Genomic DNA, 27853 nt, shown 5'->3' with positions numbered 1-27853 from the left:
AAGCACTGCTATTAATTTCGCTCTTGGTGAATATTCAAGTTGTTTATAATTTTCTTCAACCACAAACATTGCTGAGATGAACAGGGATTTGTGAACCAAAAGTAAGGAGAACGCTTGTTGTACCACATGTTAAAACACATTATAAAGCTAGAAAGACCCATCAAAGTGGCAGGTGCTGTTCAGAGAACAATAAAGTCGAAAGCCTAGAAATTGACTAAGCACATACAGGGACTTTCTATGTCATAAAACTGGCATTTCACACACATGGACAAAGAACAGGTGATCCAACCAGTAATGCAAAGACACCCGGGCCACTCGCTGGGAGGCAGCGAAGGCCAGCCCTCTAGCCCCTGTGTGTGCATTCCAAAAGCATGACCATTTTACACGAAAAGGCTGAAACACAGAAAGAACCAGGAAAAATAAATTAGGACGAGTGCACATTTGTGGGGAAGGCCTTTGTGAGGCCTTGCTGGTGTTCCCTGGAGGCTGAACAGGAAACTCCGCTTCGTGGGCACCCACAAGCCCCATGCACACATTCAAAGGCAAACCCCACACCAGGGAAACACAACTGGCATTGTGCGTGGAAGACCATACGTAACAGCTTTAAAGTCTTCACCAGAAGAAGACGAACACCTGACAGAACCAAGTCCTCCCTGAGCGTAGCCCAGTAAAAAAAAAACAAAAACCAACAACGACAAGGCCCATGAAATATAAAAGTATGTGCAAACTTGAAAGTTATCAGATAATGAAAATTAAAACAATTTAATGCCATCATTTTTGCCTATCAGGAAGGCAAAGATGCAAAAGAACTGTGACCCCCTCATAGGCCTGGACGTAGGCCAAAGGCCCTTGAATTTGGCTGTGGCCATGGGCGTTGCAGGCCTTTCAGCAAAAAGGGTGGCCGAGCAGTTTGGACTATAACCCCCGCTGAGCAGTTCTTCCAACTTGCCCACAGCAGACGTGGGGTCTGGACACCCCTCTCCTCCTGACTTTTCTGGCCCCACCAGCCTGGGTGCCGGAAGTCCGCCAGGAAGCAGTATGGCCCACTGCACAGGTTGGTGGCCACCCCCAGTGCGGGTCCTGTGGCCCCAACCCTCCCTGCCACTTAGCTGAGACCTGCCCAGCTTCCCACAAGCTCAGAATGGTTCTTCCTATGCACGCCCCCTTACCACACCCATTGCTTGGAGTCACAGACTGGGGCTTGGCCACCACATCTGGGGCTGCAGTGCCTGACGAAGGCAGGTGGAAGGCAGGTGCAGTCCTGGGCTGCTCAGCCAAGCCCCCAGCCCTCAAGGCCCCCCTGCTCCCATGTGCCCACCCCCCTGCACCTGGCCTGGAGTCTGGCATTCGCACCTGCTGGAAACAGGCTGCGGACACAGGGCTTCCTACCCAGCCAGTCACGCCTGCCTCAGAATAGGCTCTGACTGAGCCGTGCCCTCTCAGAACATGCTTAGCTGGGGCCTCAAACTCACTCTAATAATAAAGCAGAGAAAAGAGAAAGAAGAAATGAGCAAAAGCCTGGTAATAAAGAAAATGAGGGCCCATGAAATGAGTGTGTACGGAATGTTCTAATAATTCAGAGCCTAAAAATAGGCGAACTTGAAAGAAAACCGTGTGTGTGTGCCTGTGTGTGTCAGTGGGACAGTGGAGGGGTGCAGGGGGAGAGAGAAGCTTGACCTTGCTAAAGGCCAAGGGAGAAGTTAGGTGGTTCACTCATTTTTCTGGTCTCCTTTCTGTGGCTTTGTAGAAATGAGGGCGGAAAAAACCCGAGGCTGGCAAGAGGCAGGCAGGCAGGAGGAAAGGCAGACACCGCTTCCACGCATCCCCCTGGGGGCCGCAGGGGTCAGCACACCTCCCCAGGCCTGCCGACGTCCCAGGGCGGCAGCGACAGGTAGTCCTGCTGCTTCAGGGCTTTGAAGAGCTGAATGGCAGGCACCTGGGGAACAGACTGATGCGGAGGCTTCTTGACCTGGAACACCTGGTCCAGGTCCCCGATCTCAGGACAGGGTTCGGGAGGAGGGGACTTACTTTGGGGTGAGAGTGCACCGGACCCGACACCAGGGAGGAAGCAGTAGTCGCCCACCTGCTGCAGGACCAGGAGGCCCTCGGGGTGTGGGGAGACCGGGGTCAGCTCTACCCGGGGCTCCTTGGGGCTCAGGATGGGTCTGCTGGCTACGGGAGGGGCAGGACTGCCCAGAGGGAGCTTAGGGGGCTGGCCCATGGCCGAAGGGAGCTCCACATAGCTGTCAAACACTGATGTCACGGGGGCCGAGGCTTCAGGTGGCCGGCTGGCCAGTCCAGGAGGGAGGCTGTGGTTCTGGTCTGAGGGGAGGCCCAGAGGGGGCACCCAGGGGGCAGCTGGCGCCCCTGGGGACGGGGTGAGTGCCAGGTCTGCAGTGCTGACGTAATCAGAGACCACAGTGCTGCTCTCGGGGCCCCGAGCCCCACTAGCCAGAGCCGTGGGGCCATCCATCATGCCCTGACCCCGCATTGTGAGCGTGAGTACAGGTGCAGAGGGGGCAGTGTCTGTCCCTGCCTCCAGGGAGGGGCTCGCCTCCTCGGCCCCAGGGCAGGGCCTTCTCTCTGCTCCCCTGGCCTGGCCCCGTCCCAGCACCTGGGCCAGCGGGACCAGCTGCACCTGCTCCCCTTCGGGCAGGCACATGTACTCCAGCGAGCCTGAGGATGGCGGCTCAGGGCTCACGCCTGTCTGTGGGAGCCCCTCCGGGCCCACAAGCTCTGGCAGGGACAGGCTGTGGGGTGGGCCCAGGTAGGGGCCATTGAAGTCAAAGCCAGAAACTTTCTTCTCAAGCCTGCTTGAGGTGGCTGGCAGGCAGGGCTGGGGGCTTGGGGGTAGCTCCGCGGGCAGGTCTGAGGTGGCCAGGGTGGTTTTAGGCTCAGGTGGTGAGTCCAGGGCACGGTTAGGGTCCTCTATTGTAAGATGTGACACCTCGCTGTGCATGCAGTCCACAGGGGACGCCCTGTGGGAGAAACAGGTGTGGAGATGTTGGGTCTGCTCTGGGCAGAACTGAGGTTCACGCAGGAGGGGCTGTGGGGGCCGGGGCACCCGAAGGTCTGGGATCATCAGGGTTCACAGAGAGCCCAGAGCAGGGCTGGGGCTGTGGGGCATCAGGGGCAGAACCCAGAAAACCGGATGATCCTTCCGTCTCCCTGTGGATCCGGCCCCGAAGCCTCTGTGCTCTTGATCCATGGCTTCCTCTCTCCGCTGCGCCGCTCTCCCCACTGTTCCCTGATGTGCCCCCACCAGGGCCCAGGCCAGCGCCCAGCCTGTGTTGGCCCAGTCCTTCCCACGCTCCTCCTCCCTGGCATGCAGCACCCTCTCCTGAGGGAAGTGGAGAGCTGGCGGTGCAGGTGCTGACCAGAAGGATTCGCAGCTCCTTGGCCACCCCACGGGGCCGAGCCGTGTGGGGAGCAGGGCACGGAGAGCTTATTCTCAGACCTGAGCTATGGCTGCTGCGAGCCTAGGCATCAGGAAGTTCTTCCAGCCACCCAGCAGGGAGGCCCCTTGCTTCCCACTGAGCTGCAGGCCAGAGGGCAACCCCTCTGAGCCTCCGAGGTGAGCGCTGGGGCCACCCTCCCACCTTCCGGAGTTTCCAGGCCCAGACACTCACCCCTCCGGCCCAGGGAAGGGGCTGTCCCATGGCCCCCTGTGTGAGGGGCTCCTGCTGGTGAGGATGCACATGCTGTCTGGGAGCCGGAGCCCCGCACTCCCGTTCTGGAAGAGAAGGACATTTGCACCTCTGGGGGTGGAGCCTCAAGATGGTGAGGGTGGGGGACGGCTGTGGGGTGACGGGGCATTCACGGAGCCCTCAGACATGGGAGAAATCTCAGCATGGTCAGGACCAGACATGGCCTTCTGACACTGGGATGAGAGGCCAGAGACTGGCCAGGACCTCGCTGGGGCCCTCCACTCCAGCACTGAAGGACAGGGTCCCTGTTCGGGCGAGGCTGCTCATCTGGGGGGTTGCTGCCTCTGTGCTCACACCTTAGACCGCCCACACTGGCCTCGCAGAGACGCCCCTACGCAGAGCTGGCCCTGCCCGACCGAGGGGCCCCTCTGCTCTGTGGTCCTCTCGGCCTCCTGCGATGCGCCCCCAGCCTCGCCATCTCCCCACCTCCGTCCCTCATGACTTGGCCCCATCTCTTGCCCCACATGCCTTCTGCCTACAGTGACCTTCCCACCTGGCACCACTCAGATCCCTCAAAGCTCAGCTCTGCTGTCCTGTCCTTGGGGAGCCACTCTGCCTCCCACCCACCCTCGGTAAAACTAGCCCCTTCCTGGGCCCACCTTTGTCCTCCCAGCATCCCCATACTCAGCTCTCCCCTGCTCCATGTGGGCCCCTGAAGGCAGGGCACCTGTGTATCTGGGGGGCTCAGGGGTCTTCAGAAATGAACTTGCAGGTGCTGGCCTTGCTCCTAGAGCTTTCCAGCCTCCTCCTGGCCACCTATGCCCCACTTTCAAAGCCCCCCCGCCAGAAGGGAAGGAGGAATGGTGCAGTACATGGGCACCGGCCCAGAGGAGCCCTCCCCACTCCAGCCGCCCTCGTGGCAGGTCCTACCTGGAACAGGTGGCTCTTACTGGGGTTGGGGATTTTCTCCTCCCACTTCCGGTTCAGCCTGGAAAGACAGCAGGGAGGTGAGAGCCACCAGAGACCTCAGGGCAGCTGCCCATGCTCACATTCAGAGGGGAAACTGAGGCCCAAGGAGAGGGCAAGATTTGTCCAAGAACCCGCAGGGAGTGGGGGGCTGAGCAGAGACTGGAGCAATCAGCCAGGGGATCACTGCGGCCCCGGGGGTCTTGGGTGTGCCTACCCCCACCCGTCATGGAGGCCCCTTACCTGTACCAATACAGGCCACAGAAGCGCAGGACCGGGAGTAAGGTGAGGGTGGTGAAGACTAGGATGAAGGCCAGGCCCCACGTGGGCAGCACTTCCGGGTAGCCAGGAAAGAAAAGGAGCATTAGCTCCTGCGGGCAGAAAGGCTGGGGGCTCGGGGGTGGGGCGGGTGGGGCCAGGCCAGTGCCGGTGGAGTACAGGGTGGAGAAGAAGGGGCAGACACAGGCTAAGGAGGGGGCACTGTTCTGCACCCACCCCTGCCCCACCACCACCATTTCGGTGCTAAAGAGGACACAAGAGGATAGATCTTTTCCAGTAGCAGGAGGTGCCTGGGGTGGGGGCGGGGGTGACTGTGGCCCGTAGAAACCAGGGGGGGCGGCCCGGAGAGGGTCGTGTGTAGGCGCACCCTGGAGATACCACAAGTGTGGTTTCAGATCACGACAATAAAGCAAATTCTGCAATTAAGTAAGTCACGCAAATGTTTTGGTTTCCCAAGGGCATAAACATGTTGTATTTTACCCTATACTCTGTCGTGTGTGCAATGGTGTTATGTCTTAAAAACAATGTAGAAAAATAAAATGCCTAGGAATAAATTTAACCAAGGAGGTGAAAGTTCTGTGCCTGGAAGACATTGAAGAAAGAAGTAGAAGAAGATACAGATGAGGCGGAGCAGATACCATGTCCTAGGAGAGGAAGAGTTGACATTGGTAAAAAGTCCTCACTACCCCAAGGAGTCAATAAAGCCAATGCAGTTCCTGTCCAAATACCAATGCATTTTTCACAGAACCACAGTGATCAGCCACAGTGAATAGCCACAATGATCTTGAGAAAAAAGGAGCAAAGTTGGAGGTATCTCTTAACCTGATGTCAAATGATACTACAAAACTACAGGAATCAAAACAGCATGGTACTGACATAAAACAAGGCCACATAGATCAATGAAACTGAAGAGAGAGCCCAGAAATAAACCCATGCCTATATGTTCAATTAATATTTGACAAAGGAAGCAAGAACATACGATGTGGTAAAGACTCTATTCAGAAAATGGTGTTGAGAAAATTGGACAGATACATGCAAAAAAAAAATAAAAAGAAAACAGAAAAGGAAAGAAACTAGACCACCTTCTTACACCCTATACAAGAATAAACTCTAAATGGATTAAAGACTTAAATGTCAGACCCAAAACCATACAACTCCTAGAAGAAAACATAGGCAGTAAAATCGCTGACATTTCTCTTAGCAATATTTTTTCTGATGTGTTTCCTTGGCTAAGGAAAACAAAAGAAAAAATAAACAAATGAGCCTATATCAAATGAGAAAGATTTTACATAGCAAAGAAAACCACCAACAAAGTGGAAAAAGGCCGCTGAATGGAAGAAAGTACTCCCCAATGATACATCCTATGAATATTCATATCTTCATATTCATATTCCTATTTTGTAAATATTCATATTTTCATACAGCATACTCGTATTTTATAAAGAACACAGATAACTCAACACAATAATAAAAATACGCCAATCCAGTTAAAAAGTGGACGAGGCCCTGACCAGCGCGGGTCAGTTGGCTGGGTGTTGTCCCACCCAGTGAAAGGTCTGCAGTTCCATTCCCGGTCAGGGCACGTAGTGGGATTGGTCCGCCCGTGGCACGCATGCCAGAGGCAACTGATCAATGCTTCTCTCTCACATCGATGTGTCCCTCCCTCTTTTCCTCCCTTCCTTCCCCTCTCTCCGAAAATAAATAAATAACATCTTTTAAAAAGTGGAGGGGGGGTGGTGGACAGAGGGCCTGAATAGGCGCTTCTTCAAAGAGGATACAAGATAGCCTAATACACATGTGAAAAGATGCTCAACTTCACTACTCATCAGAGAAATGCAAATTAAAACCACAGTGAGATATCACCTCACACCTGTCAGAATGGCCATCATGAATAAATTTTTTAAAAACACCCAACAAGTATTGGTGAGGGCCTAGAGAAAATGGAGCCCTTGTGCACGGGTGGTGGGAACGCAGACTGGTGCAGCCGCTGTGGGAAGCAGTATGCAGCTTCCTCCAAAAAGTAAAAGTGGAGCTGCCTATGACTCAGCAACCCCCCTTCTGGGCGAATATCCAAAGAAACCCGAAACACCGATTTGAAAGAATCTACGCTTCCCTAGGTTCACTGCAACTCTACTTATAACAGCCAAGCTATGAAAGCAACACAAGTGCCCATCAATAAACAAGTAGGTACAGAAAACATGGTAAAGAAAAGTGGGTTTGTGTGTGTGTGTATATATATATATATATATATATGTATATATATATATATATAATGAAATATTACTCAGCCTTAAAAAGAGAAAGAACTCACCATTTTTGACAGCACGGATAGACACAGAATGTATTATCCTGAGTGAAAAACATCAAACGGAGAAAGACAACGACAGAACCATATAATTCCACCTACGAGTGGACTCTAAAGAACAAAACAAACAAAATAGAAGCCGACTCGTAGTTACGGACAACAGGCTGATGGGTACTGGAGGGAAGGGGGTGGAGGACTGGGTGAAAAGGTGAAGGGATTGAGAAGCAGAAATCCGTAGTTGCAAAATCGTCACAGGGATGTAAGCACAAAATAGGGAATATAGTCCTTAACATTGTAATGACTGCCTTCGGTGCATGTGCCAGAAATATCGGGGGCGGGGCACTCTGTCAAGCCTGTCATTGCCTAACTGCCACTCTGTACATCTGAGGTTAACACAAAATGATACTGAATATCAGGACCTCACGGCCGTCTGCGGTGCACCCCAGGTGCACCTGTGCACTGGTTGGTGACACACAGGAGCGAAGGGCGCTCAGGCAGGGTGGGGGTCACAGCCCTGCATCCTGATCACTGCTGTGTGTCACCGGAGCCGGGCTATGGCAGGAGAGGACGGTGGGCGCGGGGAGACGTACCCCAGTCAGTGTCCCAGGAGCACTCGGCGCTCCACTCGCTCCAGATCCCGTTGTAGCCACTGTCAGGCTTGACCCTCACTCTCGCCTGGTACGTCGAGGAGGGCTCCAGGGGCGGCAGCAGCATGACGCGGGTGTTCGGCAGGCGCTCCGTCTTGCTCTCCTGGGGGTGCACGCGTGTCGCAGGGGTGTGAGGCAACTTCTGGGCTCATGGGCGTGGCTGCACACCCCTCCCACCTCAGGACCCCAGTCTCTGCTGCCTGTCAGCCCCCTGCTGGGGTCACACTCCCCAGGTCTGAGGCAGGACACCCCCACTGGGAGGGACCCTCCTTTGCTTCCAGAGACAGGGAGCGCTCCCGATGGGACCAGGGGCCACATGTCTTGCAATGGGCCCCTGTGACATATGATGACACCAAGGCCCAGAAACCCTACGGGGGTCACCCTGTTCCATCCTCATCTTGAGACCCCTCAATTTCCCAGCTCCTCAGGGGCAGCCTGGACCCCATCTGTGACCTCCCCAGACTGCCATGCAGGGTGACTAGAGTCTCAATCTAAGACAGGGGTTCAGGAGCCCGGGGCCTAGTCCCAGATCCACCACTGACCCATCCTCCTGGCCTGTTTCTCTGTTTGCAGTTGCCCTGAGGTTTCTGGTCTGCCCTCTGTGGAGCCTCAGGCTCTGCGAGTGGATGGAGGGGCTGTGGGGGGCTGGGGGTTTGGGACCCTCGACCTCACCCTGGGCGGGGCCCTGCCTGCCACAACACGGGCAGCTGTGCTCTGAGAGGCTGTGCATTCCTGTCCGGTGGGACTCCTCTGAAGGAATGCCCCCTTCCTGACTTGGAGAACTATTCACCCAGCACCTCTAGCCCTCCCTGCCTGGATCTGTGCTTGCTTTGACATTCAGGGCCTCCTGGGTCAACATCGACCAAGTCCCATCATCTCTCTGAATCTCACTCCAAGGGATGAGACAGTGAGCCACTGATCGCCCAGGGTCGTGACCACCAAGTGCCAGTGGCTTCTTCTGTCTTGTCACCTGCAGGAGCCAGGCCTCTGACTGGTGGCACCTTCCCAGGCCGGTGTCACACGGGCCCCTGCCCCCACCTGCCACCACAGGCCCCTTCAGGGCACATGCCCGTACCTGCCAGGAGACCGAAGCTTTCTTGTACTGGACTTGGAAGGTGTGCAAGATGTGTGAGAAGGACATCTTCTCCACTTCCCAGCGCAGAACATGGCCATCTCTGCCCTTGGCCACACTGAGCATCGGGGGCGCCATCTGGACTGGGGGGAGGAAACTTTTAGGGAATGTTGTGCCTGTGTTCCTCCCAGGGGACGTCCCTTGCCTTCTGTGTTGATCCCAGGTGCTGTCTCCAGGGGCCCGGACCTCAGGCTCCGCCCACCGCAGGGTCACTGTCACCATCTCACCCGGTTTGACCTGAGCAACCCTGTTCTTGGCTGATGCCTGGCGTCTCCCTTGTTTTGTGGTGAGGGGACCCACAGCACAGGTTACCGTATTTTGCTGTATATAGCGCACACTTTTTTTTTTAACCCAACTTTTTGAGGGAAAAATAAGGATGCACGTTATATGTGGGTAGTACTAATTCTGTATCCATATAAATGTTTTCAGTTCTTTTATTTATGCTTATGCATCAAAAGTGTGATTCTAGAAAGCAATAACGATATCCGTGTGCAAAATAATACCCTGGAATACAACAATCAGGTTTATTTTTAAATGTAAATGAAAATCGAATTAAAAAAATTAAAATGAAAGGTTTTTTTCCCTGAAAATTTGGGCCCAAAACATGTGCATTAGACATGGGAAAATACGGTACTTGTCATACTTAAGTAAAACTAAGATCACTATAATCGGTTCTGTTGTAGAGCCGTGTAGTGTTTGAGACACTTAGACACGCTCATCCCACGTGAATCAGTTCCCTCATCTAACAGCAACCCTCTGGGTCGGTGCTAGTAACGCACCACATTTTGCAGACAGAGAAGCTGAGCCCCAGAACACTGAGTCACTTGTCAAGGACAGGCAGCTAGTGAGGGGCAGAGGTCAAGGTTGTAGCCTGGCCGATCCCCAGTGAGCAAGTGGTGGATCCTAACCCCAGCGACCGGGACAAGTGGGCTCCGGCCTGGAGGTGGGTGGGAGACCTCGGTCGTCCTCAGACAATGTGGGGGTTCCTTTGCCCGGCACTCTCGGCGTAACAGGAACCAGGGCTATTAACCCGCAAGGAGTGTCAGCTGATTTGCCCCCACCCCAACCCCCACGTGAGGCAGTGAATCCTGAAAGGATGTGTGGAGGAGGACTCCGGAAACGTGGGGCAGAAAACCCAACTGGGGTATGAAAAGAAAAGTTTGGTGGGAAGAGCCGGAGGCGGGGCTGAGAGCTGGAGATTCAGCGCCTGCCTTGGAGAGGGAAGCAGAGCTCAAAGGAATCCAGGAAAGGGCATTGGAGAAGTCCCCCCGGGGAAGGTCAGTGAACCTTCCTACATGTTAGTTGCCATTGTCATTATTTTTTAATATTTATTTATTTTTAGAGAGAAGGGAAGGAAGGGAGAGAAACACTGATGTGTGAGAGATGGATCAGTTGCCTCATGCACACCCGCTACTGGGGACCTGGCCTGCAACCCAGACATGCGCCCTGACAGGAATCGAGCCAGTGACCCTTGGGTTTGAGGCCGGCGCTCAATCCACTGAGCCACATCAGCCAGGGCCTTGTTGTATTAATGCTTCCTGAGAACCTAAAGAGGAGATTCTAAGGAGCTTTGTTCACTTTACTCACTGGACCGAGTTTCTTCAAAACAATGAACGTAGAGACGGGGACACAAGGAGCCCTGAGTTTATGCAGGTTACATCCACAACACACACAGCTGTCCCCAGACCCCCTCGTCCCTCGCTGGAAGGCTGAGGGCAAACTCACTGTTCTCAGAGCTCTTTATACACTTCTCTTCCACCTTCGGCCGAACAGAGATGAGGTACTGGCTGTGGTTCTGGGGGTGGGCCACAGGGACCAGGCACCGGTACAGGGTGTAGTGGCCACGGACCCCCTCCTTCAGCACTGAGGGGCACTCCTTCTCCCTGAGAGTCAAGGCGGCAGTGAGCGCAGGAGGAGGCAGGGACCACGGGAGGGGCGGGACCTCTGGACAAGCTGTGGCTACTGCTGGGCACCCAGGGGAGGAGGTGGCCTGGAGAGGCAGGGCCTGGAGGAGGGGAGGGGATGGAGGAAGGGGACACTCACTCTGCATCCGGGCCAGACTTGTAGAAGAGGGTGAAGGTGATGGAGCCGGTCACCTCGGACCTCACTTCCCATGAGCAGCTGAGCACGGTGCCCCCGTCAAAGACGCACTGGAGGTTCTGGGGCTGGGCCTTGTCCCCTGGAGGGGAGACAGTTCCTCACTCACGCCCTCCTTTCCGAGCCCTATCCATCTGCCCACCGTGGGGCTCACCCCAGGGAGCTTGTGGGCTTTGGGGCCCAAAAGGCCATGGGTTAGACTTCAGCCTGAACCTGCCAGCTGTGGGCCCACAGGACAGAGAGTGAATTCTGTGAACCCTCAGCCCCTCCGCCACTGTGGGAGTGGGGACAGAGTCTAGTGTTGGGGTCTGGAGATTTTCGAAGGAATGGTGTTCTGTCTGTCCACGGTGCAGCTCTCATGCGAACACTACCACTCAGAATGACACAGTGACCCCAGTGTCATGATTACAAAGCAGACGGTGTGAAGACACCAGGGTCCTGAGTGAGCAGGCTGCTGGGCTGCCCCTGCAGAGCTGCTTGGGGCCGGTGGGCCTAGGGAGGCATCTCAACACCCTGCATAGGTGTGCGGAGCCCAAAATGTGGACCACTGGACTCCTTCTGCCCAGGAGCCCAATGAGCCACCCTCCCTGCAGAGGGATAGCACCTCCCCTCATCCCCTTACCTGGCTGGGAGTCCCAGCGAACCTCTGAGCTCCACGGGCTGGGCCTCCCGGAGAGCCTGGAGCCCTGGCCCAGCCGGGTGCGCACTCGGGCCACGTAGGTGCTGCTGGGCAGGAGGTGCTCTGGCCCCAGATCAGCCTGCGGGGAGGTGGTGTAGAGGCTGGAGGCATCCTGCAGAGAGAGAGGGGCTGTTAGAGCAGCTGCTGGCTGGGCCGAGTCCCTGTGGGTTCAGGGCCAAGCTGGCCAGGGTCCCTACCTCCCAGGAGTCCTGAAGCCGCCTGTAGACCACCTCAAATTCCAGGTCTGACAGCCACTGGCCCTGGGAACCCCCAAGGGCCACACTCCAGGTCAGCTGGAAATGGTCTGTGGCAGCAGTGATGCGGAGGTCCGTGGGCGCTGGGGGCTGCACTGAGGGAGAGGAGGGCAAGGGACTGTGAGGGACTGGGCAGTGGTAGGGTGGTCAAGGCCCTGGGTGATCTTTGTGTGGACAGCCTGGGTTTCTGGGAGGAGCGCTGGACTCCTTCTGCGCCCCCCACCCCCCACCCCCGGCTGACTGACCTCGGACGAGACCCCCAGCCCTCTGTAGGCATCAGGCCCTTCCTCTGTCAAACCGTGGGGACTCAATGAAACCATGAATAAAGGCTGTACAGATGGCTGTGCCTTGGTACAAGGCACTGGCAATTAAACTGGAAATGCAGCCTCCCTCAGTCTCCAGGTCCCACTTCCCAGGATGCTGTGTGCCCTTCCCCACCCAGCAGAGGGCGCTGTGGCTCACATTACTCTATGCTCCCCCTCTTCACCTGCCCCAGGTCCTGCACCTCTCAGCTCCCAACAGGGAAGTTCCTCTTTTAGAACCTTCTCAGATTCCCTCCACCAGGTAGAATATTTGCTCCTTTTCCAGTCCCACCATCATCAATTGTACGGTTGGGTTTGTGTTTCCCCATCTGCCTCCCCAGGTGACAGAGGAGCTGGCGGGCGGCAGGGTTTGGGCCTTGGTGCATCTCCCCAGGGCCAGCAATGCAGCAGCTCAGTGAATTCGGGGGGCAAAGTGAACGAAGACACGAGTGAAGACATGCAGGCAACCTGCAGGGCCTTCTCGTGAAGCCCGTCCCTCAACCCATAGTAAGCCCGCCCCTGTGGGGCCTCGAGGGCCGCGCGGGCAGCTTCACGAGCAACAGGAAAGGCCCTGACCTGTGGAGCCTCTGTGTCTGGCTGCCCAGGGGTGGCTTTCAAACACAAAGACTCAGCGAAAGCCCGAACAAGAAGTACCCATTCGAGGCTGGGCGAGGAACGTGGTGTGTGAGAGCGTGTCAGAGCGGAGCCTGCAGAGCATCAGCCCAGAGGGGCAGAGACAGGGCGCCCCCTTCCGCCCACGGCCACGCTGGGCATGCCTAGTTTCCCCCTGCACTCCCAGCCCCCCAGCCTGTCACAGAGTGGGCGTCCTTCTCTGCGTGGGGCTCTGGGAAGCTGCTGCCAGCTGAACTGATTGGGAGCCTAGCGGAAGGCCTAGTCATCGAACCTGAGAGGTTTTAGTCCACCAGCCCATTTCACGGATGGAGAAACTGACTGAGGAAGTGAAACACCCAGATCTCCAAATGTGGGGGCCCCGAGCCTGTCAGGTGCATCCCAGCCCCTCCCCAGCACCTCACACCTCCCTGATTCATTGCCATAATAAATGAGGTGGACCTGACTTCCAGCAGGCCAACGTCTCATTTCATGGTGTCCACTGTGACACTTTCCCCATTCCCAGGCCATAAGCTTCACGAGGGTGGGGGTCCTTCCAGGCTTGTTCTCTGCTTCCCTGGTATATGTAGTACTCCGTGAAGGAACGGATTAAGGGATGAGTTGCATGCACGTCCTAGCTCTGATTTAGATCGCCCGTATCCACGCCCTTTGCCCTGTCCCAGATGAATTCTCCTCATTTCTCCATGGGATTAGGACCCCAGGCGATGTTCTGAGCTCCAACCTCCTGCCACTTCCTCCCCGAGCCGTTCACCGTGTGCATCCAGCCATGCTGGCCTCTTCACACCCACATCTGACCCTGTCATGCCCTTTCAATGCCTTTCCAACACCTAGACTCTGACCTATAAATGCCCCTGCAGGGCACAGGCCCCTCCAGGCCAGGCCCCCACCTTCACTGCCCCTGGCCTTCCTGCCGCTGTCTGGCCCTCTTGAAGCTGGTGCTCTCGGGACAGTTATTAGTGGGTTTTCCAACCTGCCTCGCACTCCCGAGTCTCATGGCCTTTGCACATGCTGCTTCCCCTGCTCGTCCCGCTCTCTTCTCCCACCCACCCTGCAGGTCTCCCTGCTAAGCTGGCGCCTCTGGAAAGCCTGTCTCAGCCTCCCAGGGTCTCCTCACCCACCACTCCTCCGCCCGTGGCCTGTGCCTGCCTTCAGGGCATGATCACTGCAGATGATACTTGGCACTCCCTCTCCAGCCCAGCCTGTGCAAAGCGCCCGGGACGGGGCTCCTTCTCAGCCATTGACCCCGTGCTGGGAGACACAGTTTGAAATGAATTCCTCCTGGCTTAACCCGCCTGCTCCTCCAGACACAGTTTTGTGCTGTGGGGATGGAAATAGGCAGTTGGCCACAGCTGAGCCCCTCCCATCAGACACTTGCAAGACGCACTGCAGGGCGGCCGTGTTTGGGATCAAGACACTGAAGTCAGAAATCAGATCTGAGTAACTCTGGGCAAGTCCCTTGCTCTCTCAGCCTCAGTTTCACCATCAGGGAATTGGGGTAAAGGAAATGGCACCCAGCTTCATACCCTACTGTAACTGGGAAATAACGTCAGGCAGTGTTTCCTAAAAGCCAGCCATTGGCAAGGGTCTTGCCATGTGGACATTGACTTTTAAAAATGACCCTCTGCCCTGGTCAGTGGCTCAGCTGGTTGGAGTGTTGCCCTGTAGACCAAAAGGTTGCAGGTTTGATTCCTGGTCAGGGCATGTGTGAGAGGGAACCAGTCAGTGGTTCCCTCTCACACTGCTGCCCGCCATCACGCTCTCATCCTCTTCCCTCATCTCTCTAAAAAGCAAGGAAAAATGTCTTTGGGGGGGGGGTTTAGAAAAAATGACCCTCCCTCTTTACTTAAGGCTCATTCTGAGCACAAATAAAATTGAATCAATGAGACTAAAGCCCTGGTTACATTTTTGTCTATTGTATGGTCAAAGGAAGCCTAACCATTTATGTAAAGTGACCATGAAGACCATGGGCTGTCCTGGGCCATTGTGTGACACTGGGGGCCACTCAGCGAGGGCAGTTAGAAGGTCACGAGGTCCTTCTGACGTACAGGAAGCACCTGGCAAGCCTGACACAGAATTGTCACTTCTGCTCAGTGGTGGCACTCTGGACAAGTTACAAAAACTCTCTGGGTCTGAAGGGCCTCCTCTGTAGGACGGGCTATTGCAGACTGTGGGCAGGATGAGCTGGTCTTTAGTGAATCAGAGGGTTCTGGAAGGGAAGCCTTCATGCCGGAAGGCTCCCTGGGGTGCAGCCAGGGCCGGGGGGGGCACTTTATCCGGGGCTCCCCACATTGTTCCTGCTCCAACACCTTCATCGTAGGGGGACCGTATCTTCTTCCCTCAAGAAACCAGAGCACCCCCAAGCCAGCGTCTCCATCCTTTGTTGGCCCGCCCCCGGCAGTCTGGACCCCTGGGGCCCGATGTCCTCACTGGGGCCCACCCCCAGCCAGTGACCCCAGGCCTCACCATGCTGGGTCAGAGTAACGGCGAGCTGGGTGCCCAGAGGCCTGTCTGGTTGGAATGAGAAGTTGTCCTTGTCAGAATTGACGAACAGCGTGTAGGGAATGACACATCTTCTGGGCACACAGGGAGGAGAGGGGCAGTGTGACCAGAGCATGTTGTCACTGAGCTCACAGGACACTGGCTGCGGGGGGTTCCTGCCAGGGGAGGACACGGGTTAGACCAGTGTGAAAAAGAACTGCTCATTCGCAGCATCATCGTGATTCCCGTGTGCAAGGCTTTGTCCTGGGCCAGGGGCCCTGCTGTGAACAAAACACCCACAAATCCTGCCCCTGGAACTGACATCCCGCTGGAGGGAGACGCACATGAAACAGCTGAAAGAAATAAGTGCCAAACCGAGGAGATTTTATGTGATAAAGTACAGCAGGAGAGGGCGAGGAGCCCAGAAGCACTGGAGTGGGGAATGCAATTTGAAACGGGGGTGACAGGAAAGGCCTCCTGGAAAAGGTGCTGGCTGAGGAGAAACTTGAAGGAGGTGGGGGAGGAGCCACACACATTCTGGGGAAAGGAGATTTTAGGTCCTTGAAACAGCAAAGGCCCTGGGGCAGGCTCAGGGGAGCAGGAAGTGCACAGGCCCTGGGGCAGGCTCAGGGGAGCAGGAAGTGCAAAGGCCCTGGGGCAGGCTCAGGGGAGCAGGGTGTACGACTAGGCAGTCAGACACTGAGCAGTGTGTTGGAGGTGGTAAGGTCTAGGAGTCTAACTGAGTCAGGCGACAGGAAGCCACCAGCTGAAGAGAATTTAAGGAATTTGGATTTCACTGTAAGAGGGAAAGATGAGAGGATGGTGAGCAAAGGAGTAACATCTTCTGACATGCTTTGAAAGGACTCCTCTGGCTGCTGGGTTGTGGATAGCTAGGGCTGGGAGGGATGGCAGTACTGGAAGCAGAAGGAGCAGTTAGGAGGCTTGCGGAATATTCCGAGTGATAGGAAATGGTTCGAGCCAGGGTGGTGGTGTTAGCATTGGCCAGATTCATGTTCTATTTGAAGACGAAGTTGACAGAATTTGCAGACCGGTTAGATGCTCCAATGGGGAAGGAAAGGTGGTAGACAGATTCAAACACCCTCCAAGTGTTGGGCTTGAGCCACCAGGAGCCCCCATTTAGTGAAGGGAGATGGCAAGACCGGAGCTGGAGCAGTCTTCGAGGAGCAGGGCAGAAATTTGGTTGAGGATGTTTGGGGTTGAGGACACCCATTTTCTAAGGGACAATGTGGAGAGGCAGGCAATCCCGTTGGTTTGCAGCTCAGGGGGAGGTCTGGGCTGGAGGGAGCAGGGAGGGACCCAGAGCCTGAGGCTAGATCTCTGCCATTGAGTCAGGATCCAGGACTACAGGGCTGAGTCCTGGGGCATCGCTCCCTTCAAGTTCAAAACCAAAGAAGGAAGCAAACTCGGAGACAGAAAGGATAGGTCAGGGAGACACAGGACAAAGGATGAGTGTGGTGGCCAGAAGTCAGGAGAGAAAATGGCTTCAGAAAGACCCTGTGGTCAGTCCAAGTCAGGTGTGCCCCCAGGTCCAGAAGGGAGAGGCTCAGACTGACCATTAGTCTGAGCCCCAGTGGAGGGCTTTGCTGCCTTCAGCAGGTGAGGTTTGGGCGGCCTGCTGGGGGCGGCAGAATCCTGGGGCAGTAGTTTGGGAGAGACTGACTGGAAGGACACTGGGAACACCGGCTTGGACAACTTTCCAGTGGAGTGTTGTTACAAAGGGAGGCAGAGAGTGGGCCCTGGCGGGAGGAGATGGGGACGAAAGGTGGCCGGGAGTTGCACCCCCTTCTTGGCATCTGGAAGTGGGGGTCCAGCACATTGGCTCAGCAATTGCGAATGACCCCATGGAGGGTCCACTGAAAGCCCAGGGAAGAGAGGAGACCATGGTGGCAGTGATGTCCTTGAGCAGCAAGACCTGGGGGGGAGGGGGCGGGTGGACCCTTGCTGCAGAATCACCGAGGGAGATCCCTCCCTGCAGGTGGGTCCAGGGAGGCAGCAGGTGAGTGGCCCTGCAGTGAGAGCACGCAGGGGCTGGGGCTTCCTTCCTGGGGGCCTGGCGTCCCAGCACAGGAGGAAGCCGGTCATGGCCAAGGGCAGGAGGTGGCGGCAGTAATNTGGTGGCAGTGATGTCCTTGAGCAGCAAGACCTGGGGGGGAGGGGGCGGGTGGACCCTTGCTGCAGAATCACCAAGGGAGATCCCTCCCTGCAGGTGGGTCCAGGGTGGCAGCAGGTGAGTGGCCCTGCAGTGAGAGCACGCAGGGGCTGGGGCTTCCTTCCTGGGGGCCTGGCGTCCCAGCACAGGAGGAAGCCGGTCATGGCCAAGGGCAGGAGGTGGCGGCAGTAATGGGGAGGGTGGCGAAAAAAAGGTAGTTCCCGGGAGAATGGAAGGAGAGCTGAGTGGCCATGCTGTGGGTGTGACAGTGGCTCCTTCCCAGACTGACCCCCCCCCCCGGGGGTCCTCCCATCCCTGTGACGCTGACAGTTTAATTATTCCTATCACTATGAATCAGACTGTCCCCAAATCCCAGCATGGTGGGAGGCAGCTGGCCAAATGGCATAGGCCCTGAAGACGCCCTGAGGGGAAAGGACAAACCCCTCCACCTGGAAGTCTCAGGGTCTCAGGGACACATGGAGCCCACCCCCACAGGCCTGACACAGGATTCCAGCCACCACGTGGTTGGGCAGAGGTGGGGACCTCAGCTCCACAGCCTCAGTTTCCTCATCTGTGAGCTGGGCAGTCTACCCCTGCCCTGCCTGCCTCTAAAGCAGAACTCGTGCAGGGTGACTTCGCTGCATTGTGATGAAATTAGAGACGATTATCACCATCAGCAGCAACAACATTAACACAGATGCTCTCCCTGGAAACCCTGGTGTGAGACGCCAGCACCCCTGCCTGGAGGCCACCCGGCGGAGCTCCTGGGCCTCCCCTCCTCCGTCCTCTGTGCAGCCCCCAGCGGACACAGCCCAGCACAGCAGCCCCTCCCTGCCCTTGGCCCCCGTGCCCCCGCCACTCACTCATTCAGCCTGCGGTAGAGGGTCACGTTGACGAACCGCTGGGCGTCCTGAGTGTCCGCCCACCCGCACACGATGCGGCGGGTGTAGTCGTTGTGGCAGCGCAGGGTCTGCAGCGGGATGGTCCCCGGCCCGGGAGGGGCCAGGAGGGGGTCATAGCTCTCCCCTCCCCTGTCTGGATAGAAACACAGTATTCTAGTTCATTCCCAGCACATTTCCTGAGCCCCTGCTGTGTCCCCGACACCCCAGGGCAGGGACATGCATCTGGCACAGGCTCTGTTCCCGGAGCCCTGGGTGCATCCTGGGAGAAGAGGCACAAACCCACGGAAAGGCAACGGGCCCACCCTGCTCTCAGACCTCCTGCCAGTCAGCGGCCAGGCTTGATGTTTGGAGAAGGGAATGTGGCTCCCACGGTTAGTTACCAGAGAGCCAAGTTCTCTGGGAGCCCTTGAGAAGTGGGGTTCATGAGCCTCAGGAGCAGCCCAGCTGGGCCTCCAAGCAGGAGAAGTTTGCTGGAGCTGAAGCAGGAAAAGACCCCCAGTCGGAGGGCCCCAGGGAGGTGGGCATCAGTCAGGCCACAGTCAGAAGAGCAGAGTGGGGAAGGGGGACAAGAGAAGGGGCAGAGAAAAGGCTGGAAGGACCTGCCCGGAGGTCAGAGGCCTTGAATGCCACACTGAAAAATGTGGGCAGAGAAAAAGCATAAGCCAAGATGGACTTTAGAGGAGGCCTGAGAGAATGGGCAGGGGTGTGGGAGGATGCAGGGTGGGGGGCACCGGGGAAGGTTAGGGAGAGAGAAGAAATGAGGGAAAGGAGGGAGGGAAGGGAGGCCAGAGTGACTGAGGCCTGGGAGCCTCCTGGGGGATATGTGGGGGTCCAGCAGTGAGGAGTGAGACAGAGAGGGGAGGGAAAGGGGTAGGGTGTCGGGCTCACCTGGGGCCCCTGCCGTGCTGGGCCCCCAGCACAGAGCCAGCAGGGTGACAGAGAGCAGCCACCAGGGCGGCGCCATCTCCGGGTCAGCTCTGGATGAGCAGGGTCCAGAGCAGGGAGGTGCAGGTCTGAGCAGGGTCCAGGTCCTCCTGGCCTGGAGTCTTGTGTTTCTCCCCAGTTGGGGGCCAGACTATGCCCTTGTCATCTGCTCTTGTGATCCTCCCTCCAGAACTTGGCTTCTCCAGGCCTGCGGAGGAAACGTCATTGGGAAGCTGCCCCTTCCAGGCCTGTGTCCCCAGGGGCTCAGGCTCACTTTTGGGGTGAACCCAGGAGTAGCCCTGATGCATGGGCTCCAGCCCCCACTGCTGCCTCAGCCCAGCCCCCTGGACAGTCCCTTCCCCTGAGCCTCAGTGTCCTTGGGTGTGACCACGAGGGAGAAGCACTTGTGGCCTCTCAAGGAGTGGGCTCCCACCAGGCGGGGCACCCGGCACCCCTGAGCATTGCCCTGGTGGGGGGGGGACCTGAGAGGGAGGCATTGGTTTGCCTTGAGTGCCCCATGGCTACTGACCTATATCGGCCTTGGAGAGTCGCCGGGTGCTGGGGCCATGGCGTTCTCCCTTGGGTGTGATCACGTACTCACTCACACCCCCCGGGACCGGTGCTCTCCCCACCTCTGCCCTGTTTCCCGGCATTCCTCCCACACCGCTGTCTCAACGCCAGTTCCCTATTCTCAGTAGGAGGCCGGGGAGTTCCTCTTTCCGTCCCTAGGAAGATGGCCTGAAATTTCACTCGAGTTGTGGGAGCTGCGTGCACACGCATGCACACACACACACACACACACACACGAACACCCTCACACACCAGCAGCGACCCTGCTGGGAAAAGCAGTACTCTGTACTCAGCCACCTTGACCTTCAACACAGGCTCCGTCCCGCTCTGGCCAGGGCCTGGACTAACTCACCCAGGCCCTTTGAACCTCACTATGCCTCTGTGAAGTGTCCACAAGCACGTATGTCATTCACATGGTTGTCATGAGGAGAACCAAAGGCGATGATGTTTACAGACTGGTTGGGCTGATTAGGGCACAGGAAAGAGGAGTGGGCTTGTTGGGAGCTGGGGAGAGAGGGCCCACTTCCCGTCCTGTCCTTCGGAGGGGCGGTGCCCTGGGAGGGCGAGTGTGAGGCTGTGCAGGCTGCCCCGGCGCTGGCCCGAGGGAAGTGCTTCACTAGGGTCTTATTGTGGGCAGAAAGACTCTCCATGTAAAGAAAGCAATTCATCTCAAAATAAGTTAAAGGGTTAACACGAGTCTTATAAAACTCTGGAACTTTTTTTGCAAGAACTCGGTAGAAAGAAACATTTGTGGGGAGAGTCAACGAGATATTTAAAGATGAGGAGGTTTACCGCGATAGCAAAATGTACTAGAAAGACCTGACAAATAAAGAAGTGTGTCGCTCTCTCTCTCTCTCACATACACACACACACACACACACATACACACACGATAGATCAAAGGCCACAGGCGAGACAAAGTCTGTTTTGCCTGAGAACGTGCTCTCTGACGAAGGAGGGGCGGTGAATCAGCATGCAGGAACAGGATAAGAAGAAGTGCTAAGATAACGGAACAGCATAAAGCGCATCAGCCCAGACCCTTCTCTCACACCCGCCCCCGGATATCAGGCCTCTTTAAAGTTTAAATGGAAGAAGTCAGAGCATATTAAACTCACAAACCATAGAACTGAATACCCTTAAACCATGCAAACTTAAAGGCAGCGGAAGAAATCAGAGAGACGAAGGCTGACAGAAAGCACATAAAAGCAAATTTTTCTACGTTTTATAAAAATAACTAGACCGTAAAGCAAAGAACAAGGGGAAGAAGGCACGCCCAAGCAAAAACACAGAGAGCAGGTCGCTGTCTTCACACTGTAAACGGTGAAAACAAATGAGTGTCAGCAAAGAACACGTGTAAAAATTGCTCACACACAGAGAATTCCCGTTAGTGGCTAACAGTGGTAAAAGGCTGACTGAGCCCTGGCTGATGTGGCTCAGTGGATTGAGTGCTGGCCTGGAAACCAAAGGGTCGCCGGTTCCATTCCCGGTCGGGGCACAGGCCTGGGTTGAGGGCCAGGGCCCCAGTTGGGGGCCTGCGAGAGGCAGCTGATCAATACATCTCTCACACATTGATGTTTCTCTCCCTCTCCTTCCTTCCCCTCTCTTTATAAATAAATAAATAAAATCTAAAAAAGAAAACTCTGACTGTGAGCCTGAGCCTGGCTGGGTTCAGAGGGCTTTACAGATATCAATAATCCGTGCGTTGGTTACTGTGAGAATCCCCACTTTATTGATGAGGAAACAGGTATTCCACGATGACAGCCTGGTGACAGACAGGCTGGGACCGAAGGCCACAGCAGGTGGGCACTGGAGTTCGTGCTCTTGATCACCATCAACGGCGGTGGTGTTTCCCAGTCTACGGTGCTGCACCGCCACCCAACACTCTCTCAGACACGTCTACCGGCGTGCCTAAACACAGCCGAAATGCACCACGACTTCGAAGCGTCTGAACTTGCGCCCCCAGGGAGATCTGGGAAATTACGGCCATTCACAAGAACAAGCCTCTCGGCAAAGAACAAGCAAACAGAGATTTTGGAATTTGGCGGTAAAACAGTCATAATTTTAAAGAACCTCAGTAACGGGCCAAATTACAGAACAGACACTATAAACAACCACGTTGTGATGGTGCATATTAAAGACAGAGCAAAAGGGCAAGGAGAGGGAACGCCCTCAAGGGAAGCTGAGACCTGGCCATGAAACCCAGGAGTTCCGACATCTACAAGCAGAGGACAGAGAGAACTGAGGGCAGGTATGGCGGACAGTGTCAGGCAATGAGCTGACAGAAGCTCAGGTTTTATCTGGGACTTTTGCTACACAGAATAAACAACTATTCCCTACAGTCTCTTACTGTTGGGTGTGGTCACATGACTAAATGTTGTCCAAGGAGATGTGAGTGGACACATTGGACAAACTATCCAAAAAGATCATTTAAAGGGAGTTGGCTCAGGTGGGAGAGGTCCACTTTTGCTCTCCTACCTTTCTGCCTCCTTCCAGCCTGAAACTTGGAAGTGATGGTCGGAGTCCCAGCAGCCATTTTGGACCATGAAGTTACCTTGAGGATGAAAGTTACGTGCAACAGCAAGGGGAAAACCTGCGTCCAACTTTTTACTGTGAAGCGACCACATCAGCCTGAAACTGCCTACTTTTAGACATCTTTTATGTGAGAGAAAAATAAATTTCTGTATTGTTAAACCACTGACTGTCGTTTGGGGATGTTTCCTTGTGCACCCAAATAGATACAATTAGAAACAGAAGAAGACATCACAGGGCTTTGAAGGAGATGACAGTTCACTAAGTGAAGAGCCAGATTAATTTTTAACAGTGCCATACTCAGTCACATACTGGTGAACTTTCAATCATCCAAGAATAAAAGCGTGCCCTGCCTGGTGTAGCTCAGTGGATTGAGCGCGGGCCTGTGAACCAGACGATTGTGGTTTGATTCCCAGTCAGGGCACATGCCTGGGTTGTAGGCCGGTTCCCGGCAGGGGACCCACGAGAGGCAACCATACATTGATATTTCTCTCCCCCTCTCCTTCCCTTCCCCTCTAAAGATAAATAAATAAAATCTTTAAAAAAAAGAATAAAAGTATAATCCTAGAAGCTTCCAGAAGGAAGGAAACAAACAGGTTATTTTTAATGCAGCAAGGGTCAGACAGGAAAGATTTTCTCAAGAAGTTAGTGACTCTGAACTCTAGATAGATAGTGCTATCTTGAAAGTATGGAGAGGCAATATGTTTAAACCTAGACTCATAAAATGTCAAGTTTACTTTGAAGTTCAAGGGCCAAAAAACCCCCACAACATTTTGAAAATGTAAGGACCAAAAAAGGGTTTTACATCTTTTCTGAAAAATTACTCTAGTATGTTTTTTTTTTAAATCCAAGAAAGAAAGAAAACATGTGATACTGGAATTGGTGGTGAGGAACTAAACCAATAAGACTTACGGTTAAGTAAAGAATTGTTACTGAATAGAGGGAAATAAATCAGTACAAGATACCAGTATTCAATTCAAAAATCAGATGATGTTAATGCGGCGGTTGGCTTGAGGTTGGGGTGGACAGCAGAGAAGTGAAAACTTGCTGAGGACCTTGTCGTGCTTTGGAAGAGCGTGCGTGTGGTCACTCGGAGTCAGAGGTAACCACAGGGGCAGGAGGATGACAGAGAGGGAAGGAGGGGAGGGAGAGGGAGAACACGGAAGAGAAAAACCAAATCTTTCTCGCTCAAAACAAACACACACACCAAAATTCCCAAACTTGTGAAGAACTTTCATGGTAGGAATAAAAGCTGGAAATGAAAAAAGAAACCCAAGTTCACTGCAGAGAATAACAGTTTCAGAGGGCAGTCTGACAGAGAGCCACTGAAAAATCTATTCATGATAAAAAGAAACAGATGAACAGAGTAAAGAGGAAAAACGGATAAGTTTATTTCTATTATTATTATTGTTATTAAATTGTTTTATTCTTACCCGAGGACATTTTTTTCATTGTTTCTAGAGAGAGAAAAAGAGAGAGAGAAAGGGAGAGAGAGAACATTGATTTGAGAGAGAAAAGCATCAATTGGTTGCTTTTTGTTTGTGCCCAGACTGGGGATCACAAGTGCCTGGACCAGGGATCAAACCTGCAGCCTAGGTATATGCCCTGACTGGGAATTGAACCCACAACCTTTCAGTTACAGTGAGGGCACTCCAACCAACTGAGCCACACTAGCTAGAGCGGGTAAGTTTATCTTGATAGATGCTCCTAAGCAATTGATACGAAAGCCATTTGGTACAAAATCCATTCCTGACTAAACAAACAAACAAAGAAAGCTCGGCGAATGAGGAGAGGAAGGACAGGTCATCAGCGTTTCTGGTTATCTACTAGAAACCTGTGGCTCCATCAGAGGCAGAGAGACCGGCAGGGCCCTCCCGGTCAGAGGCACAAAGGAGAAGCTGCCCCTCATGGGCAGTCTCCTCCCAAATCATCTCTAAACTCAATGCAGCCCCAATCAGAATTCCTAAAAAAGTTTCAACAGGATTTTTAATGGGTGTGACAGGCTGATTGTAAATTATAACAAACCGAAGATGAGAGACTTGCTCTATTCGCTATACAAATAACAGGGAAGGTAATAATAGACGGATGGGATAGAATACAGGAAGGAAAACAAGCAAGGAGGGCTTTCGGAGGCCATGATGGCGTTTTAAGCCACTGAGACAAACTATCCAAAAAGATCATTTAAAGGGAGTTGGCTCAGGTGGGAGAGGTCCATTTTTGCTCTCCTACCTTTCTGCCTCCTTCCAGCCTGAAACTTGGAAGTGATGGTCGGAGTCCCAGCAGCCATTTTGGACCATGAAGTTACCTTGAGGATGAAAGCTACGTGCAACAGCAAAGGGGAAACCTGCGTCCGACTTTTTACTGTGAAGCGACCACATCAGCCTGAAACTGCCTACTTTTAGACATCTTTTATGTGAGAGAAAAATAAATTTCTGTATTGTTAAACCACATGGGCTGTACACACGTCATTGATGACGTTGCCACAATTAGCTGATCACTTTTTAAGTTAACCTATTACTTTATCTATTACCCTCCTCTCTAAATTCTAGGTGGATTGAAGATCTAAAAATCAAACTAAAATGATAAAAGCATCACAAATAGTTCTTTAACCTTAGGGCTTGAACATGAAATCTAGAAAGCGCTAAGTAAAAAATAACACAGATTTGACTTGGAAGCAATTAACACATTTTTAGATGAAACAAGGTATCTTACACATGGTGAAAAAAATAGACAAGGGACCATCTAGAAGAATATTTTGCAACATATGCAAATAAATTATTAATCCACAAAAGACTGACTTGTTTCTGAAGTGAAGGTGTCCAAGTCACAGAGCCCATCAGAGAGGGGACAAAAGTCATTTCCGTGGGCGCCATCAAAGGAGTCCATTTGGTGATGACGCGCAACTTCACCCGTAATCAGAGAAAAAAATCCAAGAAGAACCAGATTATTTTCATCCATTACATTGGACCCAATTAAAAGATTCTTTTTCCAAAGAGAAATCAGCTTTTTTGTGCATGACCGTGTGGGTATACGTTAATCCTGCTACCTTGAGGATGGTTTGAGAAGATCCGTATACATTTTTAAACGTGCAGTCTCCTGTTGCCCGGTGATTCTGCCTCCAGGGATCTGGGCCGCAGAATCGCTTTCACAGGTGTGGGAAAACAACCCAGGTGTCGGTAATACAAATCTGTATGTATTATTGTGGAAAGTTGCTAAGACAGTATTAGGTGAGAAAATAAGTCATAGAACAACGTGTATGTAACAATCCCATTTATGTATGAGGAAAACCTATATACTGCCCTGGCCGGGTGGCTTAGTTGGTTGGAGCATCATCCCATACACCGAAAGGTGGCAGGTTCGAATCCCAGTCAGGGCACACACTAGGTTGCAGGTTTGATCCCAGCACATATGGGAGGCAACCGATCCATGTTTCTCTCTCACATCAATCTTTCCGTCTCTCTCCCTTCCTCTCTCTCTAAAATCAATAAAATCATATCTGCAGGTGAGGATTTAAAAAAAAGAAAGAAAAACTACATACACTACACTTAGAAAATGGAAGGATGTGTGTGATGACGAGGGCGGGATGTGGGACTAGAGGGCAGAGATGACCGATCCTTTGTCCTTTTTGCTGCATAATTTCAGATTATTCCAATTTTTCACAGAGCAGCTACTCATGCATTCACTTGTTTAATGTTAAAGACGCTCATTAGCTCATTAACTGCGTTCGCCTGTAGCGTTGGTGAATATAGCACAGAGTGAGAAAAACTGATGAATAAACAAAGAGGAGACGAAAGCTCCTAGGAAAGGTTTTACTCATTTAAAACTGCTAGGCAGCAGGAAGGGTGGCAGGCAGAGAAAATCAGAATCGGGTCACGCAAACTGTAGCAGGGTCTTGGAAGAGGAGAAACCACGCATCGGCAACTTGTCACTAAAGGCTGTGTGGCGAGGCCCCGTGGCCTCCTGCCCTGGTTCGGACCCCACAACACCTGCCCTGCCAGCCACAGGGCCAAGGCACATGCCTGCATCTACCTTCACACGCCTGCATGTATACGCTGACATCCCTGGATGCCCACCCGTCCACCCAGGTGGCATGCTTGGGGACAGAACACCCACCAGCTAACTGACAGCACTTCAGGGCGAGTGCAATAGCAAAAACATTCTCTGAGGAGGAAAAATATGTCCGAGAGTAGGAGACTGGCTCCTTCTCATTTTCTAAAGTGAGCTTCCCAAGACGCACCAAGCCCTGGGCCTCAGCACAGAGGGCTCCAGGTTTCCCCTTTAGCCTCCCAGTCTCCACATTCTCCCATTCCTGAGTCCCATGGACATTCTGTGCGCTCCCAGTCTCTCTCTCTCTCTGCTTGCAACCCCATGGGGTATCAGGGACTATGGTGCTCTTTCCATAGAAGCCCGGAGCAGAGAGTAAATGTTCCCATTGCCTCCAACACCTAGTGACACCTAGTGACACCTTAGTAAACAAAGCAGAGAGGGAGGGGGACACGGTGTCCGGCTCACAGTCCTGAGCTCTCCACCCCCGCCATTCCAGGGCAGTAGAAGCCCACCATTGGGGTCTGTTCTCTCCCCAAGCCCTTCACACAGCACCCATCACCAGGGCTGACTCCTCGCCCACTAGCTGCTCTGGGAGTCCAGGCTCAGGTCTTTCCAAGAGGTCAAACCCCAACGTCCCCAAGTCCCCAGAGCACACCTGCCTACCTAACACCCCCAGCCTCTCCCTGTGCCTTCTGTCCGGGTCTCCCCACACCCCCCTGCCCCCCACCCCACCTGTCAGGCTGCCCCCCAAGCCGGGCCGTACCTCTCCCTGGTGGGACAGACCAACCTCCTGCTGCTGTCTCAGCGGCTGCGCGCCTCTCACGCTTCCTATTTATGCTGCTGCTGTTGGGAAACAGAAGCAGAAAGAGGAAGCGGTGCCCAGGCCTGTTTCTGTATCAGTGGCTTTTCGCGGGATCGCCCGCTTCTTAGAACTGCGGACACCGGGACGTCGATTCTCATTCTAAGTCTTAACTGACTTTGCAAACATTCCTTCTGCTAATGTCCACTTTGTCTCCCTGGGAACTCCTACACACTGTCAGCTCAGTGCCAAGTCCTCCACGACGCAGCCTCCCAGAGGCCCCAGGGGGGTGCAGAGGAAGCAGGGGGGCGCAGGGGGAGGTGGCTGCAATGCCCAGAGCAGGGGAGAGCCCAGAGCCGTGTGGACGCATGTCCACCACGGCTCAGAATGTGGCCTTGTTCCAATTCCCCGCCTGTGACTTTGCCAAGGTTTAGGAGCCCCATCTGCTACTTACAAGCACCCAAAACACCAAAAGGCTACTGAGAGGACCCGGTTT

The 27853-nt window shown here is 54.1% G+C and overlaps 1 protein-coding gene across 2 annotated transcripts; it reads right to left on the bottom strand.

Annotated features, from left to right (window-relative positions):
- Nucleotides 1-930: 930 nt before the first annotated feature.
- On the bottom strand, nt 931-27589 carry CSF2RB (colony stimulating factor 2 receptor subunit beta). Of its 2 annotated transcripts, none has more exons than XM_037068121.1 (15): nt 27322-27589; nt 19517-19620; nt 19377-19484; nt 18450-18621; nt 15402-15592; nt 11950-12101; nt 11696-11864; nt 11020-11155; nt 10702-10859; nt 8920-9059; nt 7788-7947; nt 4857-4947; nt 4578-4635; nt 3630-3733; nt 931-2978 (listed from the first exon to the last, which is right to left on the bottom strand). In XM_037068121.1, the coding sequence occupies exons 3-15, from the start codon at nt 19450-19452 to the stop codon at nt 1844-1846; spliced, it is 2742 nt and encodes a 913-aa protein (XP_036924016.1). In that variant the 5' UTR covers nt 19453-19484; nt 19517-19620; nt 27322-27589; the 3' UTR covers nt 931-1843. The 2 variants fall into 2 exon arrangements, with proteins under 2 accessions (XP_036924016.1, XP_036924015.1); XM_037068120.1 differs by having other exon boundaries at nt 931-2982; nt 3634-3733.
- Nucleotides 27590-27853: the final 264 nt, after the last annotated feature.

This window comes from Sturnira hondurensis, unplaced genomic scaffold (assembly GCF_014824575.4).
Source record: "Sturnira hondurensis isolate 20B ecotype Veracruz unplaced genomic scaffold, ASM1482457v3 Scaffold0017436, whole genome shotgun sequence".
In the NCBI taxonomy this organism is placed as follows: Eukaryota; Metazoa; Chordata; class Mammalia; order Chiroptera; family Phyllostomidae; genus Sturnira; species Sturnira hondurensis.
The sequence above is the reverse complement of the archived record's forward strand: the minus strand, read 5'-3'. Positions and strand labels throughout refer to the sequence as shown.

What these genes read in the sequence shown, in the direction of transcription:
- CSF2RB (XM_037068121.1), bottom strand. Translation starts at nt 19,452, where the DNA reads ATGGCGCCGCCCTGGTGGCTGCTCTCTGTCACCCTGCTGGCTCTGTGC. An exon ending in GGCTTCAGGACTCCTGGGAG is followed by an intron (nt 11,865 to 11,949) that starts GTAGGGACCCTG and finishes CTCTCTCTGCAG; the next exon opens with GATGCCTCCAGCCTCTACAC. An exon ending in TCGCTGGGACTCCCAGCCAG is followed by an intron (nt 11,156 to 11,695) that starts GTAAGGGGATGA and finishes TCTCCCCTCCAG; the next exon opens with GGGACAAGGCCCAGCCCCAG.